Source organism: Rhizomucor pusillus (genome assembly GCF_041956525.1).
Source record: "Rhizomucor pusillus strain CBS 183.67 unplaced genomic scaffold VTP01scaffold_2, whole genome shotgun sequence".
Classification (NCBI taxonomy): domain Eukaryota; kingdom Fungi; phylum Mucoromycota; class Mucoromycetes; order Mucorales; family Lichtheimiaceae; genus Rhizomucor; species Rhizomucor pusillus.
In genome coordinates, this window is record NW_027192144.1 from 1,983,365 (window position 1) to 2,002,641 (window position 19,277).

At 45.0% G+C, this 19,277-nt stretch overlaps 10 protein-coding genes across 10 annotated transcripts; 6 read left to right on the top strand and 4 right to left on the bottom strand.

The window, feature by feature from the left end:
• Positions 1-856: 856 nt before the first annotated feature.
• VTP01DRAFT_4909 (uncharacterized protein) lies at positions 857-4,489 on the bottom strand (the record flags this gene model as incomplete). The annotated part of the gene is made up of 18 exons (XM_069383642.1): positions 857-880; positions 958-1,096; positions 1,156-1,264; positions 1,319-1,898; positions 1,962-2,105; positions 2,164-2,352; positions 2,408-2,599; positions 2,662-2,988; positions 3,048-3,158; positions 3,219-3,368; positions 3,424-3,499; positions 3,555-3,631; positions 3,708-3,851; positions 3,912-3,965; positions 4,027-4,104; positions 4,162-4,266; positions 4,325-4,383; positions 4,450-4,489. The coding sequence occupies 18 exons, from the start codon at positions 4,487-4,489 to the stop codon at positions 857-859; spliced, it is 2,598 nt and encodes an 865-aa protein (XP_069244323.1).
• Positions 4,490-5,621: 1,132 nt separating this feature from the next.
• On the bottom strand, positions 5,622-6,155 carry VTP01DRAFT_4910 (uncharacterized protein; the record flags this gene model as incomplete). Its single annotated transcript, XM_069383644.1, has 1 exon — positions 5,622-6,155. One exon carries the CDS (start codon positions 6,153-6,155, stop codon positions 5,622-5,624), a length of 534 nt encoding a protein of 177 aa, XP_069244324.1.
• A 521-nt stretch (positions 6,156-6,676) lies between these two features.
• On the top strand, positions 6,677-8,137 carry VTP01DRAFT_4911 (uncharacterized protein; the record flags this gene model as incomplete). Its single annotated transcript, XM_069383645.1, has 7 exons — positions 6,677-6,873; positions 6,939-7,068; positions 7,128-7,241; positions 7,302-7,563; positions 7,631-7,664; positions 7,732-7,880; positions 7,941-8,137. The coding sequence occupies 7 exons, from the start codon at positions 6,677-6,679 to the stop codon at positions 8,135-8,137; spliced, it is 1,083 nt and encodes a 360-aa protein (XP_069244325.1).
• Positions 8,138-8,194: 57 nt separating this feature from the next.
• VTP01DRAFT_4912 (uncharacterized protein) lies at positions 8,195-8,865 on the bottom strand (the record flags this gene model as incomplete). Its single annotated transcript, XM_069383646.1, has 5 exons — positions 8,195-8,287; positions 8,350-8,435; positions 8,492-8,553; positions 8,616-8,701; positions 8,758-8,865. 5 exons carry the CDS (start codon positions 8,863-8,865, stop codon positions 8,195-8,197), a joined length of 435 nt encoding a protein of 144 aa, XP_069244326.1.
• Positions 8,866-9,634: 769 nt separating this feature from the next.
• VTP01DRAFT_4913 (uncharacterized protein) lies at positions 9,635-10,532 on the top strand (the record flags this gene model as incomplete). The annotated part of the gene is made up of 3 exons (XM_069383647.1): positions 9,635-9,940; positions 10,238-10,315; positions 10,425-10,532. The coding sequence occupies 3 exons, from the start codon at positions 9,635-9,637 to the stop codon at positions 10,530-10,532; spliced, it is 492 nt and encodes a 163-aa protein (XP_069244327.1).
• A 374-nt stretch (positions 10,533-10,906) lies between these two features.
• On the top strand, positions 10,907-12,590 carry VTP01DRAFT_4914 (uncharacterized protein; the record flags this gene model as incomplete). Its single annotated transcript, XM_069383648.1, has 5 exons — positions 10,907-11,317; positions 11,390-11,512; positions 11,574-11,922; positions 11,984-12,334; positions 12,394-12,590. The coding sequence occupies 5 exons, from the start codon at positions 10,907-10,909 to the stop codon at positions 12,588-12,590; spliced, it is 1,431 nt and encodes a 476-aa protein (XP_069244328.1).
• A 244-nt stretch (positions 12,591-12,834) lies between these two features.
• On the bottom strand, positions 12,835-14,127 carry VTP01DRAFT_4915 (uncharacterized protein; the record flags this gene model as incomplete). The annotated part of the gene is made up of 2 exons (XM_069383649.1): positions 12,835-13,871; positions 13,938-14,127. The coding sequence occupies 2 exons, from the start codon at positions 14,125-14,127 to the stop codon at positions 12,835-12,837; spliced, it is 1,227 nt and encodes a 408-aa protein (XP_069244329.1).
• A 379-nt stretch (positions 14,128-14,506) lies between these two features.
• On the top strand, positions 14,507-15,945 carry VTP01DRAFT_4916 (uncharacterized protein; the record flags this gene model as incomplete). Its single annotated transcript, XM_069383650.1, has 6 exons — positions 14,507-14,689; positions 14,762-14,999; positions 15,079-15,168; positions 15,248-15,293; positions 15,369-15,505; positions 15,572-15,945. The coding sequence occupies 6 exons, from the start codon at positions 14,507-14,509 to the stop codon at positions 15,943-15,945; spliced, it is 1,068 nt and encodes a 355-aa protein (XP_069244330.1).
• A 228-nt stretch (positions 15,946-16,173) lies between these two features.
• On the top strand, positions 16,174-16,419 carry VTP01DRAFT_4917 (uncharacterized protein; the record flags this gene model as incomplete). Its single annotated transcript, XM_069383651.1, has 2 exons — positions 16,174-16,196; positions 16,275-16,419. 2 exons carry the CDS (start codon positions 16,174-16,176, stop codon positions 16,417-16,419), a joined length of 168 nt encoding a protein of 55 aa, XP_069244331.1.
• Positions 16,420-17,098: 679 nt separating this feature from the next.
• On the top strand, positions 17,099-19,152 carry VTP01DRAFT_4918 (uncharacterized protein; the record flags this gene model as incomplete). Its single annotated transcript, XM_069383652.1, has 7 exons — positions 17,099-17,138; positions 17,193-17,231; positions 17,297-17,396; positions 17,461-18,236; positions 18,296-18,732; positions 18,786-18,932; positions 18,997-19,152. 7 exons carry the CDS (start codon positions 17,099-17,101, stop codon positions 19,150-19,152), a joined length of 1,695 nt encoding a protein of 564 aa, XP_069244332.1.
• Positions 19,153-19,277: the final 125 nt, after the last annotated feature.

The window sequence follows — 19,277 nt, forward strand, 5'->3', positions numbered from 1 at the left end:
TTAACTCTGTTTATACACTACTTACGATGTACATAGACACACATATTACATTTGTTGTTTCCCCGTCAGCATAATCGATTGTATGCTCATTTCCTAATAAAACTCTAATCCCCCCCCCCCAACGAAACGGGTATAAACAGATATGTTATAACTAATTTGCTTTCGATGATCCAAATCCAGAAAATCCCATCATCCGTGCCATCCCGTCATTGTTGCCAGCGGCACTGCCATCTATAGCTTCAGAATCTCCTTGCTTCTTCTTTTACTTTTCCTTCTTTTGTCATGTTCTCACCTTTCTCTTGCGTTTTTCTTCCTCTTCCTTCCGTTTCACTGCTGCTACACACTCATCCAGATTATCATTGCTTGTAGAGTCATGGACAGTTTGTTCAATTCTCACTCACGGCTCAGCCTGATCCATATGCACTGCTCATGTTATAAGTTTAAATAGAGTAAGTTTTAACAGTGGGGTCCATACATGCAACGACAATTGGTGGCCCGGTTTTGAGCTGCGGATACCAGTATTACCAACAGTCACTTCGGGCATAGTTGCCTGTTACATACACTTTCTTATGATTCTTAATCAGTTGCGTGGTCCAAAAAAGGATGTATCAATGTTTGCATGTATAGAGGCATCTGTGGTGGCAGGATATTTCTTTAAAGGGAAGGGAGAATGATGTGTAAAGTGTGCAGAAGGGGATTGTGTGTGTTGGCAAGGGTAAGGGAGGATAGGGTAAAAACAACAGAAGAAGCAAGCAAAAGTACAAATATGATTACAGAGGGGGAAACAAATGAGAAAGGCTATCCAATAATATGCCCTTCAAAATTAGTAAAGGTCGTTAGGACGTCTTGAGGTAAGTTACTGCATCGCTCGCTTAACCATCTGTACAAAGAGGACAAGATCAAATTAGATTTCATGATATATACATCATGCTTTGTACTGTGTTCAAATTTCTTTACCTCTTTGGCCCACTTGGCAGTTTCCTTGCTGCTTGTACCATAATGTCGGCTGATTCTGACTTCTTTTAACAATGGCTGGACCCATTCTGCTTGTTGCAAAATAGGTTTCAACTGGTTACCAAATGCAGCAGCCAAATCACTGAAAGGATTATTAATGATCGGTGTAGCTTCAATCGCAAGGTTCAAAGTACAGCTTACCCCAAGAGACCGACCATGGCACGGGTGAGCGACTCTGAACGGTTAGGATCCAAGGCAAGAGCTTGAAGGAATTGGAACATTCCGGGGACGTACGGTGTAAGTGCCATAACTAAAAGATTGATAAGCCTCTTTTCCCTTGATCACATTGCCTTTTGAAACTTACGTTTAGGTGAATCCGTTGCTGTGAAACCTTGGACGATGCCCACGTATGCTTCCACGTTGCCTTCGTGCAAAGTGTTGACGTATTCAATCATTTCATAATTATCCTTCTCGGCACGCATGCTACCAGCTTGTTGGAGAACCATCATGACGATTTCTAGGTATGGTTCAAATTTGTCGCCGATGGCCATAGCCACATCTCCAAAGCATGAGAGAATATTAGGTTTGACATTTCGGTGCAGCACAGGGCTTTGCAGGTTGGAAACAAGCAATTGCATGAAGCTGTTGCAGTACATGACGATTCCCTCACCCAGAGAGCGAGCCAAGTCACCAATAATACCCACGGCAATGCTGCATAGTTGGTACTCTGCAGGAGTTTGCAAAGCAGTGAAGAGGTGAGGCATGAATGGCTCAGCGTATCTGGCAAAGTCGGCTTCCAAGGCATTGATCATGGATGCAACAGCCAAGAATGCATCCTCTCTAGTGGTTGACTGCTTCGATGGGCTGTTCAACAACTGCAAAAGCAGAGTCATGATACGATCAGCAACAGAGACAATATCCTTGTTGAGGCGACGGATACAGTTCTGAAAACAAAATAATTCTTAGTTGCATGCTCGTATTAATGAGAATTCAGTTTATATACATACCACAAGAACACCAAGCAAGCAGGATTGGAGTTCGCTGTGTTCAGCACGTTCATCCATGCCGACGATTTGGTTTTCCATTGTAATGGAAGTTTCGAGGCGACCTAGAATTTCCAGGGCAACGTTTTGCACCATAGTAAGGCAGTCCTGGAAACTCCAGAGATTAGTTGTCTACTGAGATAAAGACCAAGTCATGCAAATATACCTGAGCAGAATAAAGAACAAGAGTAGAAACTGCTTCGTAGGCCGAAGTTCTGCAGTTGGCTTCATTGTCGGAGCGCTCAGAGAATCCGATCAAAGCGGCAGTAAGGCCCTCAAAGTAAGGTGAAAGAGATGATGTGGGCATCTCGGTACCAATAGCAGGTCCCAGTTGTTGAGCCAAGTTCATCAAGGACTACATTTGTTGGTTAATAGCTGTGAAAGCTTGTTAGCAATGGTTTTCTACATACCCAGCAGCAGTTGCTGACGATACGAGGGTTGTCCTGGAGACCATAAACCAATGCAGAGATCAATTCAGGAAGGTGGATTTCAGGTTTAATACAATGGATCAAGAGCTCGCAAACGCGACCAAGTGTCCAAGCAACCGTATCCTTTACATTCACGACAGGATCTTTCATCATTCGGATCAATGTGGGCAACGCCTAGATATGATGAAATATGATATTCAGTATTATCACCTTAAGATGAATGTCTTTTAGCCTACCTGATCAACTAAGGATGTGAGCACCTTCTCGTCCGGTCCATCCATGATACAGCCGAATGACATAACAGCGGCTTCGCGATATCTCCAGTCAGTATTTTGAATGTTGGTTTCAACGAATGGAACGATATGTGGCACGATGGCGTCACGCACGCATTGAGCGAATAAAGACAGGCAAGTAGCAGCAGCCATAGATTCATTCCATTCGTCTTCATCGACATCCTCCTCCTGCTTTGTAAGAAGCCACAAAAGAACAGGCACGACGTGGCTCAAAGCACGATCAGCGAAGCTAAATAGCTTGCGGTCAGGGACTTCATTCAACTCTTCAGCCTGCAAACAAGAAAAGGTTTGAGTGTTTGAGTAATTAACATGTGTAACATCACACTTACATCTCGCAAATGCTCCTTAATGCTAATTTCCTCCTCACAGACAGTCGACCAAAATTCGATTGCCTGTAAAGCAACCTTCTCGTCTTGGCTGTTCATACCAGCAAATGTCAACTGGGAAAACAACAGTAAGTACATCCGCCTTTGCTAGATCGAACATTAGCCTCTGCTTACTCCAAACAATGCTCTCTCTCCGTAAGGTTCCATGAGGTCGTAGTAAATCTGCATTATCTTGACGAGACATTCAAAAGCGTTAGCTTGCAATTCAGTGTTCGGACTCTGGGTGGCCTCGCAAATGGTTTGCATAACATAGTTTCGCTCGCCCTGGATCGCTAGTTAAAATCTGATCTTCATATAGTTTTACTAACAAAAGACGCACCTCTCGCTCGAAGTTTTCCTTTGAGAATTCCAATGTATCGATCAAAGCACGGATTGCAGCAATACGCACATCATCGCTAAAATCCCATTAAATTAGCATCCTGTTTCGATCAAAAGGCTCGCATTACTTACTTTGGTTCGTCCTTTTGAGCCGCAGCAACAACTGCAGTCAATATGCGATCTGACTGAGCGGCCAGAGCTGCGGGGTTCTTTAAAAAAAGGAGGGGAAAATAAATCAGCAACTTGCTGCGAGGAAAGGAAACGAGAAGGAAAAAAAGGACTTACTGTCTGTTCGCAAACAAAGCCGATAGCTTGTAGGGTAGCAACTTTAAGAACGGCATCGTCGCTTTGGACATTTTCCAAAAAGATGGGGATCAACTCTTGCCATTGCCCCAAAGGTAATTCTATTTCTGCAATAGCCGCCACCACCTGCAACAACGAATACTATTAGAACGGAAAGAAATGAATTGTTTTGAATAACGAACGTACCTGACCAGCCGTGCTTCCAATGATTTTTCTGCGTGATCCAAGTGCCACCAATGACTAGGAAATAATAATTACATTAACTTGCGATGATCTCAATCGAAGAAAGGATACCACTTACACCTTGTTTGACCTGCAGCCTGCTGTTTTCATCTAGCGATAACCATCGTTGTGTTTGCTCTTCCTTCCGAGAGTATTCCTTTAATATCGAGTTAGATCATTTCATGTATATACTCGGATCAGATCGGCTGCGCACCTTGGCGGTCAACGAGTTCTTCAACGCAAGACCAGCTGCCATTCGAACATTGTCGTCGATTTGCTCATTTGCCAGTTGCTGACATAACATCAGTGTGTAATTTGCCTAGATTGCTTCTTATTAGACAGGTTTCTACTGCGAATTAATGTTGTTTGAGCTGTACATAATTCTCTTGTGCAAATGCTTCAAGCTGCCGAGTCGCATCTTCACGCAGATTGCGATCTAGAGACGACGAGTGTATTAGCAGATCCGGTCAAATTTTATACAGCTAGCAACGAGATATATTACCTGCTGAAAGAGTGTTTGTGAGGAGATTCGCTATGTCCATGGCAGCTAAGGGAGGATCTAGAAGGAGGATTTTGAGTCAGCAAACTGTAACGCGAGCAAAAGCTGCAAGCTCAAGAAGCGCGTCGAATATTGAAAGTTTATCACGTAAACGGCCTCCAAAAATCGCGAGATCTGCTGTACCTACTCAAAAAGGGCTCTTGCCGTGAAAGAGGTCTTTGACGCGCGAAGATTCGAAGCGATGCATTTTTCTGCGCCTTGCGTCACCTTACTATGTCAGTGACTGTTTCTGTGAAGCAACGGGCGCCGAGTCCGTATCGGCCAAGCATGTCGCGTTGCAACCGAGAGAATGTTTTATCAAATCGAAAATGTTTATAAACTATACGACATAGGTAGAGGCAAGACAGTTTCTTTATATTTTTTCTTCAAGTGCATACTATAGGAGAGTTCTTTGTATTTATCTATTTCAATTGTCCACATTTTTAAGCACTTTAAATGAACGAATCATTCTCTCCGTCGTCATTCTTTCTTTCGCTCCTTTTCTTTGACTTATCTATGCACATGGTGTATGTCAAGCAAAATCCCCAATCTCCTCTTTTATCGGCAACTTGATTAGTCTATCCGGGAATGACTACTATCTGTCTGTCCGAAGCAAATTCCTCATCAATGGGCCTGTCTCCTCCGTTGAACCTAAGGGTGCAAAGTGCGTTCGAGAATTCGATGATTCGCAAGTTCGGTCCAAGCTTGGCTTATCTGCAGACCCCTTTCTATGATGCCGGCATCGCTCCGTTCCACCCTCGAAAAGCCTAAGCATCAGTATGCGCTTGCGACATTGGAAACATTGCTAAACGCGTATCGAGCATTACGCGAACTTTTACAGAATATATACCGTATGCCGAGTTTCCTCTGAAATTGTGGACACAGCGAAGCTGTTAATCTACTTGGGATGAGCAAGAACAACATTTTTTCAAGACAATTGCTCTAACGATGACGGATTTCTGGGGGATGTCATCCAGGAAGACTTTTGATAAGGAACTTGAAAGGTCTTTTTGGGTGGAATCCGCAGTTCCCGTGTTTAAATATATGAGTGCCTCAAATGAGGTAGTCATATTTAGCTGGTAAGACGCTGTACAAGTAGTCTGTCAGAGTTAGGATACTAATTTGGGACTCTGGGGTTAGAGGTGCGAGACGACAATAGCTTCCCACAAACTTTGCAAAATGACTCCAGATGTTTGGAGCAACGCAGCCAGGAATTTGTTTGCTGATGGTTTGGGACGCGCAGCGAATGTCCAACAAATCATTATGGGATTATCAAGGGGGTATGCGTATGAGAAAGTTGAGCTTACGATAGAGGACACGTTCAAGCTGGCAATGATGACCACGGATTCCCTCACAAATTCGAGTCCGCCAAGGAGCTGGCAATATATAGTGCTCAATGCGTAAAGAGCACAATAACATCGCTGGAAACAAAGTTTGCGATCCAAGTTCATGGCGGATGCTATTGCAAGCACAGCGCCCTCGAATTTCAGTTTATCGGATCGGCGCCCGAGGGAATACGCTCGGGATTTCACAAATACAAATGCATAATCCATAACAGTAATCTTAACCTCTTTAATGATAATAATGATATAGTTGAACTCAATAACGCTAGACGCAAGCAAAAATAAACTGAGCTGCAAAATCTCGACGTAAAATACAGAGATATCCATGGGATTGTAAACAACTCAGTAAGCTTTAAACGATGACATGAATATCAATGCTAGACTTACGTGGGATCCACAAGTCCTCTGGATATATGCTTAATGAAAGAACGGCTGATCCAGAAAATCGTGACCGAAAGAAAGTGCATGTCATTGACAAAAACCTGGAAAAAGGAAATCTATGATTACTTGCATGCGATAATTACAATTGTGTTCTGCGACGGAAACACTGCTCAAAACGTCGCGTTTATCGTGGATATCCCCAGTTACTTAATCATATCATCCGGAAGACTTTAGACTTAGCAATCTCCCATATTTTAATCCTCCAGTCCATAAGGGTCGAGCGTTTCCGCAGTTGAGAGTGATATATAAGCACGCGTTGTGTGTTGGAAAATTAGAGAAGCTGAGTGGTGATATTGCTGGAGAAAATTGTAGATCAATTGGACGGTGGGTGTGGCGGGGACGGGCGCACAGGGCACCTTTGCATTGAAGAGCGAAGACGAAAAACTCTATCAAACTAGCTGCAGACAATGTCTGCGCAAGAGCAACCATCACAGCAACAAGAAGCACAGCAACAGCAACAACCGAACGGCGATGTTCAAGTCAGAGTTGTACGCAATGACGGAGAACGAGACAGCATGATCTTGCTTACAGGTCTCAAGAACATTTTCCAAAAACAACTGCCAAAGATGCCCAAAGATTACATTGCACGTCTGATTTACGACAGGTCCAGATCGACACCAACTTTTTCCTTCGCCATTATAGTCGTGTTCCTGACATCTATGACTTTAGGAATCACCTTAGCATGGCTCTCGTGCGACCATCTCTCAAAGTAATCGGCGGGATCTGCTATCGACCTTTTGACAGCCAAGAGTTTGCAGAGATTGTGTTCTGTGCAATCGCCTCGACTGAACAAGTTAAGGTAGGTCAACTTCTGCTTTATTTTATCATTTCTTCTTGGAGCTAAGATCGGGTTGAAAGGGTTTTGGTTCATTCCTGATGAACAACCTTAAAGATTACATTAAAAAAAACACGAACATGAAGCACTTTTTGACGTATGCAGATAACTATGCCATTGGATACTTTAAGAAACAGGTAAAGTATATGTGAAGCTTAATTACTCGATGGAGAACGACTGTAATGACAGAGCCGCAGGGCTTTACAACCGAGATCACTTTGGACAGGCGAAAATGGGTCGGATATATCAAAGATTACGAAGGAGGCACGATCATGCAATGTACGATGGTACCTAAAGTTGAATACTGCAAAGTGAAAGAGATACTTGCAATACAAAAGGACGCTGTACTTGAAAAGACGAAAGAAAACTCCACATCCCACGTTGTATACCCAGGCATCGACATGCCAGTGGATGAACATGGCAAGCGCAGCATCGACCCGCTTGATATACCTGGTGTCCGTAAGTATACATATACACTCTCACTTTTAGGAGAAATCTTGAGTATGCTCAAACTCTCTCTGCCCAGGTGAATCTGGATGGACGCCGGAAATGGATATGCTGCAAGTATCCCTTTGGCTCTCCCTTCAAATTGTCGAATGTAAACTTACAAACTTTTTGATACTTTAGATCTAATCGACCGCGGCATCCTCCTCATTACAATCAGATGCGGCACTTGGTATCAGAACTGCGAGCTAGTCCACACTCATGGCCGTTCCACGAGGCAGTTAATCCCGATGAAGTGACAGATTACTACGATATTATCAAAGAACCTATGGGTAAACTATCATCAATGTCAGCCAGGAGATGTATCGTTTCGCTGACAATATCTTTTCTAGATCTGAACACGTTGGAACAAAACGTGGAAAACGACGTATATGCAACCATGGATGATTTTGTCAGGGACACGCAAAAGATCTTTGACAACTGTCGAATGTACAATGCGGAATCGACAAACTATGCGCGATGTGCAAATCAATTGGAAAAGTACTTTAGGGAGCGATTAAAACTATGGACGAATGGCGGCGAGGATTGAGACGTGTAATCTTTGTACATATTGATAAACTTGGTAACTTTGTTGCTTATAATAATATTAAAGGAAGCGCCGAGCGCAGACTTTGACGCGATTATCGAACTGCGGGTTCGTGATGGCGGAATTCTTTTCGTAAAATGGATTCATGAGAATCTAAAACGACGACCCGATTAGTGAGCAGGTAGAGAGCCGAAAATCCGTAAATGTATTATTACCTTGATGTAAAGTTCGTACACTTCATTGAAGAAATTCTTAATGCTATCCTCAGACTTTTGATCATGGAGCAGCAAAAACTTTACATCTATAAGATAATTCAGTGTTTGATTGCATATCTCACGAGTTTCTATCAATTCTTACTATTGGCTGTGACAAATGCTGAAACATACTGCTCGTTGAATCGATCAACTGACTTTAGGTACCTAGTCCCTTTTGCTTTGAGTATAGTGTGCAGATAACAAAGTTTCCGCGACGTAATGCATACATTGCTTGGGTATTCCATTGTACATCTTCGACGACGTCGAGCGCAGCGTGTGCTATGAATTGGCTCAAGTGTTTATGATCATCGCGCTACACCGACATGATGCATTAGGACCGCTGTTCCTGCAAGGCAACGTCAACATTACCCTACTATTATCCAGGAACGCTGACGACCGCGAGGAAGGAATGATATCTGTTTCGTATATGGGGTTATCCGTCGCACCGACAATAACGAAATAGTAAAGACTGGACATTTTTCTTCGTTACAGTGCTGGAAGAGAATAATCAATCCTGCATGCTGCTCCTTAAATACTCAGTTTAGGTGATTCCTGTGCGTATATCGCTCTTTTCCTACTTTACCCATCTTTTCAAACATCAATAGCATTTCCCGCCGATCAATTACTACACTTGATTGAGCCACTTTACGGTTATGGCTCTCGCCTAAGCCAGTCCAACTCATTCGGGCCACTCTAACGAATTCAACGCGTCTCTCGTCGCAGTCAGTCAGGAACGAAAATTGGAATAGCAAGGCTCAATCGAGATCTCTCAACGTCGCTCGTACGATGCTGAAGACCAGCTATATCGAGATAGAAAACTTGGTAAAGAATGATATGCATTTAAATGAGATACACTTCATTAATAGTAATATCTAAAGAAGGCGATAACTTGAGCGAACGATTGAAGTTGACCATTCAAAACATTAAGAAAAGCGCTTCGCCGTTGCTGCGACGTTACAACGATGCTTGCATCAGTCTTCAGCGACCAGACCTAGCTCGCCAATATAAAGACATCTGCAACATCGGTGACAGCTTTTGGGATCTGAAAGTCATAGCTTCTAGTGCTCTCCAACAGTACCAATTCAGAAGAGAAGATGAATACCTTGACGTAAGTTTGGATCATATCTCAAATGAGTAGTGAGGAAGTACGTTTGCAGAATGAGCTTGCAGGGCGAGCTCATACACGATTTATCGGAGGCAGTTCTCCCTCCAAGCAGACAGCCTTTGAGGCCTGAAATACGCAGAAATGAGATACAGAGTGCTTGAATATGTACTTGAACAAGAAAGCCGCGGTGGAGGCTGGAAGGAGCAACTTGGCCGTTGCTTTGCAGATGCACGGCCGTTCTACAGAATAATCGGTGGTTTCCAGTGGTCGTCTCAAGCAGCCGGTGACCTGGAAGCAGAGGTGTCTCTGCAGGGCATATCTCTTGAAGATGTTGAAGTTGATGTGAATGATGGATGCGATGAAGCGGAACAAACATATGAGGATCTCGAGAATGGTTTGCTTCCGGATCACGAACATGAAGACAGAGAAGAAACGCGCTATGCATTTGTAAATTAATTTTTATGACCTCTTATGATCTCTTATGCCCTTTTTCATGTACTTCCATTAGCTGTTATGTAATATGCCTTCATTCCATCCTGTTTCCATGTATTTCTGCTCAGTCCTATCCTTTACTCTCATCCGTATTACAGAAAGAGAGTCAAGCGAGTCAGATAAGCACACTGCTACAAAAGCCTGTACTCCAACATGCTTACGGATTGATCCCTAAAGGAGTATTGGATATGGTACACGACTCGCTCGCTGATGGAAACCGAGTACGGCGATAACCAATCGATACACCCTTAGTGGCACTCCTACTCGGATGTAAGCTTTGTGGTTCCGTGTCTTGACATGGATAAATATATGCTTACACAACATACTCCGGTAAGATATCATTTGGAATAAAGCATGTCCATTCTCTTTTGCAGAAGACGATATAACACACGAAAAACGCTCTTGCAACATTATATTGCTGTATAATTACTACTTGCAGGCTCTACGCCAGCTTCAGGAGCAATGGTCACCTATCAAATATCTAGCAAATACCGATAAAATTAGCAGCTGCACTCTAAGTGAACAATCGCTCAAAGAGGTCTTCTAAAATACGCTTGGGGAAAGATTTGATCCTTTCCCGATCCTCAAAGTATATGTAGATTTTGACGTCTTTGAGGTTGGGGAGGCGAGCCGTGGCAAACTCCAAAGAAGTCTTTGGAAGGCTCGACGGTGAATGCCTCAGAATATAATAGCCTACCTCCATGGAACTCGAGGCAAATCCAACAGTAGTAAATGATCAAGACAAGGCAAAGAATACTACTTTAACTAAAAATCATGAGCTGCCCTTCTTTGTTGTGTTGCGCCAGGTAAATCGATGACCAAATTGAAGTGAATGTGTAACCATGGAGACGCGCCGAAATTTTCGAGTTGCGCCGGTTGCCCATCCTTACTGCAACTTCTCTTTTCTCTACTTGCGCCCTCATGGCAACCAAGGCCGAAAAGAAGGAAACCGTTAATTCTAACGGTGTTCCTCTGTTCAAGTCTGACGTGACCAAGTTAGATGAGAAAATCGACAATGAGATTGTCTACGAGTTCGGCGGTCCCATTGGCGTCTGTGCAATGATGATTGGCTTCCCACTTTTGATGATTTACTTCTGGGAATCGCTAGAATTCCACCAAGGCCATCTATTCTACCCCGAGGCATTCACTGTCGAGGCCTTCAAAAACTTCTTTTGGAACGAGTTCTATGCCAAGTTTGTCGAGGCTGGGCTTCCCACCGTTAAGGCCGTCAAAATTTACATGGGCTACGTCTTGCTGTCGTTTGTTTTGGCTTACATTATGCCTGGTCCGACCGTCGAGGGCTTGCCAATCCCTTCGCTGAAGGGCAAGCGCGTAAGTTGGATATATATTTCTCGACGGGACCCATCGCGCGGAGGAACTCACGCCGAAATCGTATATATTTAGTTGAAGTACCTGTGCAACGGTTTGTCGTCCTGGTACCTCATCCTTGTACTCTCTGCCGTCCTTCATGTCACTGGTATCTTCCGTCTCTCCGAGATCATCGACAATTTTGGCCCTATCATGACTGTAAGTTCTGGATGTGGGTAGGGATGGCTTTACGTGCTAATGGGACACATCTTGCATCCAGGTCGCCATTATCTGGGGCTTCACCATGACCACGCTTGTGTATGTTATCAGCACCATCATGGGCACAAACCATCGTATGTCGGGCAACTTTTTCTATGACTACTTTATGGGTGCCTGCTTGAATCCTCGCATTGGACACGTCGACCTTAAGATGTGGGCCGAGATCCGCGTGCCCTGGCCCGTCCTTTTCTACATTTCCTTGTCCTGCCTTGTCAAGCAGTACGAGCTTCGTGGCGAGATCACTGCACCCCAGGCTTTCATGGTCCTTGCACACTTCCTCTACGTCAACGCTTGCCAGAAGGGTGAAGAATGCATTCCCACTTCCTGGGATATTTTCTATGAGAAGGATGGTACGTATGCTTCTTTGCAGGTAATCTGAACTCAATCTAACGCCGCATATATCTTGAAAAGGTTTCATGTTGATCTTCTGGAACATGGCTGGTGTCCCCTTCACTTACTGCTATGCTTCCATCTACATGATGAAGTACGAGCTTACCACTGGCACTGCCATCACTCACTCGCTTCCCTACACCATCTTCTTGTACTTCGTGCTCCTCGCTGCCTACTACGTTTTCGACACTGGCAACTCGCAAAAGAACCGTTTCCGTATGGAGCAGAACGGCTCCTTCATGACCCGCAACGCCTTCCCGCAGCTTCCTTGGGGCCATATCAAGAACCCTACCTACATCAAGACCGAGCACGGCAACCTCTTGCTAACTTCGGGCTGGTGGGGTATTGTCCGCAAGCCTCACTACACTGCTGGTAAGAGATACCTTGTTTGGTAAAGACGCGAAATCTTATTTACACACCTTATTATTTAGACTTGTTCATGGCTCTCTCCTGGGGCTTGATCACTGGCTTTGGTTCGTTCTTGCCCTACTTTTACTTCTGCTTCTTTGTCGTCGTCCTTACCCACCGTGTCTCTCGCGACATGGAGCGCTGTGCCAAGAAGTACGGCAAGGACTGGGATCGCTACTGCGAACGCGTTCCATACATTTTTATCCCCTATGTCTTTTAATGGAAAGAAAGAAAACTTTCTCAGGATAATGCATTTAGAAGTAATCCTATTCGTTTCACGTAGTATAAAGTAAAGCTTTAATGACAAAAGAAGAATATCAAGTGATATTGAATGAAGGGGATGGAAAGAATGGGATGCATGCATATTCATGGAAACAATGTGGTATACAAAGGGATGAATGAACGATAACTCATACAGAAGAAGAAAAGTGTATATACGCAGTTGAATGGGTACAGGGTGAAGCCTAGTGTGCAATGTCAGCTAAATATTCATATGAGGGCAGCGCCGCCACATCAAGAAAATTCGACGAGCTCCACGATGAGCGCACTGCAGTGTTGTAAGATGGAACACGGCAAAGTCTATCCGTGGGCATACCGTTAGTGGGGGTAGTCGAAACAGGCATAGTAAGCCAGTCATCCAGTTCATCCGTAGGCGTGCTAGCTGCAGAGCTCACTGGCGTGTTGTAATCGAGCGGGAAGTATGGTCGCGATAGACGAGCATCTTCGTACGTGGGCAAAAACTCTTCCTCAGCAACTCTTGACTGTGACAATTCAATCACCTGATCGTTTGCAACAACCACAGGCAGTGCGGCGCGAACCTCTGTCAACAAACCTTGAGGATCCATCAGGCACATGGTCAACTGTATCTTGTGCTCGATGCTAAACAAAGGATTGGATGCATCGTACTGTGCATATCGTGGGACTGGAATTTCCTCAGTCTTGTGCCATTGTTGTCCGGTGCATGGGAATGCTTCGTCTCGAAAGTATCGCAAGATGCGGTTTTCCGTTACGACGTGGTTGTTGTGGTGGTGATGTCCAGTCGTCGTAGTAGTAGGAACGTTCGTGTATTCTTTCAGGACACCAGAAATATATTGGACGCGCCATCCATCGTTGGGTGCGTCGGGTACAATGTACAACTCGATGGGAATCTTTTCACCTTTGCGAAACATGGCCTTGTTGCTGACAAGCTCGTATCTAATCACGCCTGGAAAGTGGCCAACAGCGCGTGTCATACCAAGGAATGTGGCAGGTGCCTCGCGCAGAATTTGCAGGTTCTGCTTTACCACAATGTTGGATGAGAGCGCATATCTTGCCGCCACAGCCTTGAACCTGTACGAAACCTCGCCATAAGAGTTTCTTTCAACGGATTCGGGCAAATCGCTCGGTAGAGTCATTTCAAAGGGGAATTCATAGTTATCAGGAAGCAGAGTATGGTCCTTCTTTGTCGATGACTGTTCCAGAAACACCCATTCCTTATCCAGAATGATTCGCTTGGTAGAACCTGTTGAATTATTTCATGGATCAGTACAAAAAATAGAAGACAATGTAGTTTTTATTGAAAACTTACGATCATTTCTGGCTAGTTTCATTAGGCCAGTAAACTTGAGCTTGATCGATTTTAAGCGAACGGGTTCGCGGACGGATAGATGAAGAGATCCGCGCACAGAGATATCTTGGTTGTTGGAGCCGGCATCGCGAGCTGGCAAGAAAATTGTATCGTTATCGTGGTGTAGCTTTATCGCGAGAGCGAGAAGCATGAAGAAGAAAGAGGAAAGAAAGAAAAGAGGTTGTTGAGCAAGAGTGAGGGCTGGTGGAATTGAAAAATAATATACGCAAAAAAGTTTTTTGTACAGTAAAGCGGAATCCCTTCCAAGACCTTCCCAACCACACCTCCCTCTGATTGGTGTTCTGAAACAACCACTGTTACCAACGGCGACGACGGCGTCGGGACGATCCGTTGTTGCTACGATCTAAAAAAAAATTATGAAAACGTGTTTAGAGACAATAAGCAGCGTGAAAAATGCCGACAAGGTTATATGCCCTCCCTCGGGATACACAGACAGGATCACAACATATAAATTTTCTGTATTATTGAAGAACAGCAGCAGCCAGCAAGTTTTTGTCACCTGTTGCCCCATGGAGTCATTCCTGACCACGTTGCCACCTTACGTGCACGACTTCCTCAACAAATACCCGCCCACCGACGTATTCAACGTCCTACGAGAGCTTATATGTTTCGCTGTGCTTTATTCCAATGACCGCGAGCGGATCTTGGCAATGTCCAAGGAGCTAATGGAAAAGGGCGCCGACCAACGGCCGGTAATACTTTTACACCTTTGCTTACGTTGATATTTTATTCCACAGCACAGTAAACATCTTTCCCCAATCCAGTCCGTATCACTATCCACTCGTATTTCGAATGATAACGCACAGACAGCAACGGAAACAGTCTCCTCACCGAGACCTATGCCTGAACCGCCTGCTAGTGCTACGCAGCTAAAAACAAATGACGTTGAGGAAGAGGAGGAGGACAAGAGCAAGAAAAAGAAGAATACGATGCCTTGGACGTTTCCGGAATGGTGGGGCCACCGGGAAGCGGATGGACCCGTGAAATCTCAACAAGGCACTGGTATGTAACTTAGCAACATCCGTTTCCCCGGTTACCATGCATGGCAAAAAAAAAAATAATGCATTCAACTTATCTATAGATAAGGATGATACTGCTCCTGCTCCTGCTGCAGCTGATGAAAAAAAGGACAAGATCACACGACGTGAAACCGTAAGCACATGGGTGCCTTGTAAGTTCAAAATATCCTCTTGTCTTTTGCTCGCCCGCTGTCAAAAGATTGACCCATGTCTATTTTTTTCTTTTTCCAGGGGACGAACCGACCGGCGCGGATAAGCGGTCTGGAAGGTTCTCTAGGTAAGCAGCGCTTCACTATCCGAATTATCATCCAATAAAGTAACTGGAACGTGACGACCAACGATATTGCTACAGCACTCAAGTTACGAATCCGATCCCTGATTTGCGATCGTATCTTCGCACGTCATCGAAACCGATGGCGCGCGCTGCATCTCAAAGAAGCGCTGCAGCTACTGTAAAAAAAGAAGAGTTAGAAATCCGCAGGATGTCTGGTGAGCAAAAAGCGACGATCGTTATGCGCATGATTTATACATTTTTACCTAATATATCTTTGTTAGCGCCGGTGCAGAATCCTCCTAAACTATCATCGCGACCTTCTAAAACACCTAGCACAAACACACGTGCAGGTAATAGCAGCGGCGGCGCATCCTCGCCATCATCGGTTTCTCCGCCTGGCTCGCGCCCATCATCTGTGCTGCGGCCTGCAGGAATGACAGCAACGGTGAGAGCCAGGGCTGAACGTGCAAAGGCTCAACAACAGCAATTGGAGCAGCAAAAGGCCAAGGAAGCACAGCTTAACAGCGTTAACACCCGCCTGAGACAGCAAGCAAAACCGGCGCTCGATTGGGATGCGATCAAGCGGGAGCGCAGACGGACGATGCCCCCCACCATATCGTCAACCGCCACGGGTGTGACAAAAGAGACATCATGATACCATCATCTTTCATCAATGTTTATACAATCTCCACTTTATTCTTATCCGATGCCCATCAAGGTTTTCCTTTGGTCTACATATATATATTTCTAGCGATGGAATATCCTGCAACTTTAAAGAAACATGATAACTGCTGGGAGTCGCCTTCTCCAATGAAATAAACAGCGCGCCTTATTATGGCAGCAATAGTCCGCCAACCGCTTTTCGCTTTGTAAAGTTCGTGACATGAACCGCGGCCCCATCGTTCTGTGAGTGATTAGCTGTCTAGACTGTTCCTCATCTTGCTCCAGATCCTTGTGAGTTCTTACTTGTACCCTGCGAATTAGCACCATTGACGAAGCAGAGTACCTGCTTGACCAAATTCCACCACCCGAGAAGGATGAGGATCCTACCGTGACCAAACTTCGCCAGAAACTAAGCGAGCTGCTCACCGAACTTCGAAAAGGTGCCGAAGGTAGAGGAAAATTGTGAGAATGTATATTTCATATAGCATTTCTTCTTATTGATCCATCAATTATTATATCTTCTTGCTACGTAGGAACGGGAAACTAAGAGCTTGCAATAAAGTTTCTTTACAGCCTACTTGTGGTGTGATCTGATCGGTATATACACGCTTCATTGTCACTTTGTACTCTAGTGAATAACGATATGCAGTGTGGAGTCTGGCGGTACAACATATTGTTTGCCAAGATTCGAAAATATTCAAGCCCAAGCCGGCTAATTGCTGCGATGCATGCAGTCACTTGGCATTGATATATCGTTGCCAATGAATTTCATCGGAATCGTCGAAGCAGCCGAGGTCCTGGTTGCAATACTAGTAGACACCTGCAAAGTCAATATTTCGATCAGCAGGAAGCATAGACATTGTATCCTCCAACTGGCAACACAAACTCATAGAGACACATTTCCGTCGCGTGGTATACATCCTAATAGATCTAGTCTTGTGTAAGAGGATCAAGAGCAAAAGGAGTGGCGGGCCTGAAAGATCGAGATCCTCACTGCCAGAACTGACGACTTTCCATTCTGGGTGAGAGAACAAATGGTTCGTGTTACCAGCGATGAATTAGCATTGCTGGACCGAGAGCAGTGCACGACTTTTTCTCTCTTTCCTTTTTGCTGGCCCTTCTCCCTCATCAGGTCAAATCGTGCAATGTCGACAACCGCGACTAACGTCGACGTTTCAACGAATGGTATGCGGCTACCAGCGTGACGACTGGGATTTTTTCTCTCACACTATTCTCTAGAGTGGATGAGAAAAATGCACTTCGATAATCGAGTAGACAGTAAGGCAACAACAGTGATGATATTTCTCGACATGGAGGGCTAAAAAATTTCTGGGTGTTATTAGTAAATCTGCAGCTCACTGCAGCCGGTGAATCCAACAAGATACAAGTAGACGAGATTCCTCCGGTCTATCTGAGCCATATGGAGAGTAATAAGAAGCAACAGTATGGGATTAATGGACAATGCTCAATGTTGCCCACAGATGGTTGTAACACTCTTTATATGCAGACCGAAGCAATCTCTCAACACGAAGACTTCTGATTCATATCTCAATTCCATTCTATCATCCTCCGCAAAAGCAGCCAAGACAACGAAAACGTCAACGACCATAACAACGTCTGGTTGCAACGGTGCAGCCGACTGTGGATGCTACAAATGTCAGCGACAACGACGGAGGAATGGGCGCACGGCAACGGTAACAGCAACGGCAGCGTCTAGCATCACACCAACGCAACCGACGACCAATGAAACTGTGCAACATGCAGCAGCAGTAACAACAGCGACAACATACACTGCGCGCAGCAATCCTCCTCCTTCCAAAAGATCGCTTAGTCTTCGCAAAGCACCCACCGTAAAGTCGTACGACAAACACATGCCTAGACCCACATACTCGGAAAACGAAAGTATTTACCGGATAAACAAACCGGAACAGGAGCATCATGCAAACGGCGAAGCGTCGTGGTCAAATTCACAGCAGCAAGCAGATGACTACCAGATATCATGGAAAGACGACAGTACAGGCGACGATCTGCTAGGTTCTCTCAAAGCGTTCCAGACGATCTTTGCGGAGCAGCCAGAGGATAACAGCGGGCTTTCTGATCTCATTGAAAGGAAGGCACAGGAGCTCAAAGTGCAAAGGACGATCGAAGCTCAGAGACCTAGTGAGCCTACTTCTGAAAGAAAGAACGAACAGATTAGTAGGCGGAATGGCCCGCCTCACAGAGCTCTGACGCTGTACCATACCATGAAAATGCGAGGGCCCAGTGAACGGATGGCGGCTTACGGTATGTATGTGTTACATTGGTGCAGAATTGGATTGTCTCACCTTGAGAGAAAAATGTAGCCCTGGCATATGATCACTGCATCCAAGCGAACAGCGGATTGGCAACATGGATTCACAAACGGCAGAGCCGAGGACCTCCTTCAATTTTGCACGAATATACCCCACACACGGCAAGACGCCCAATTAATACAAAGAAATCTATGTTACATCCTCTTCTATTACCGAGCAAGAAGCAAAAGCACAGCATTGAAACCATGTGGCAGAATGGCGGTTTGCCGCCTAACCGCCCACGATCAGCCTCCACCAGCCCGTCTGTTGATTCATCGTCGTCTCCAGCAGTTACACCCACCGATGTCCTGTCGGCAGCCCACGCCTTGCTTCCAAGCCAGTCGCCCATGGCATTGAACGAGTCTCTTAGCCGGACAAACGTGGATAGCAAACCGTACGACTACGTGGACACTCCGGCTAAACCAATCCCGCAGCCGAAGGGCCAACAGGTAAAATGTCAGGAACGGAAAACAGGAAGATCGGTTTATTCACATGCCTGCAGCGACTAGAGCGGAGAGCAAGTGCATCGTCGAGCGTAGCAAGTTCGGATGCTGACAAGAGGAGCAAACTGTTCTCGTCACTCGGACGCAAATCACGAAGTGGAACAAATGCATCGCTTAGATCCGTGGAGCGCTCCGAAAGTGTCAAGGTGAGTCAAACGACAACGGGCTGCTGCTTGTAAAATTACTTGCTGATTAACATCACTCGCTTAGAAAAAGAAGACTCCTGAGCAGGCGTTGGACGATTTGTGCGACTTGATGCCTCACATTGATAGACAGGTACTCCAGAGATATCTGCATGACGCTGGAGGAGACTACCTGACAGCTCTCCAGCTATGCAAGCAGGCTGTAGCAGCGGGAGAACTGTAACACGTGAATGCTGTAGTTGTTGTATATTTATACTATAATTTTACATATAAAACACAAAATTCTATGTATTCTTGGGGTGGGGGATTTGGTATCGTTTCTTCATCTTTTCTCTCCTTTCGCTCACT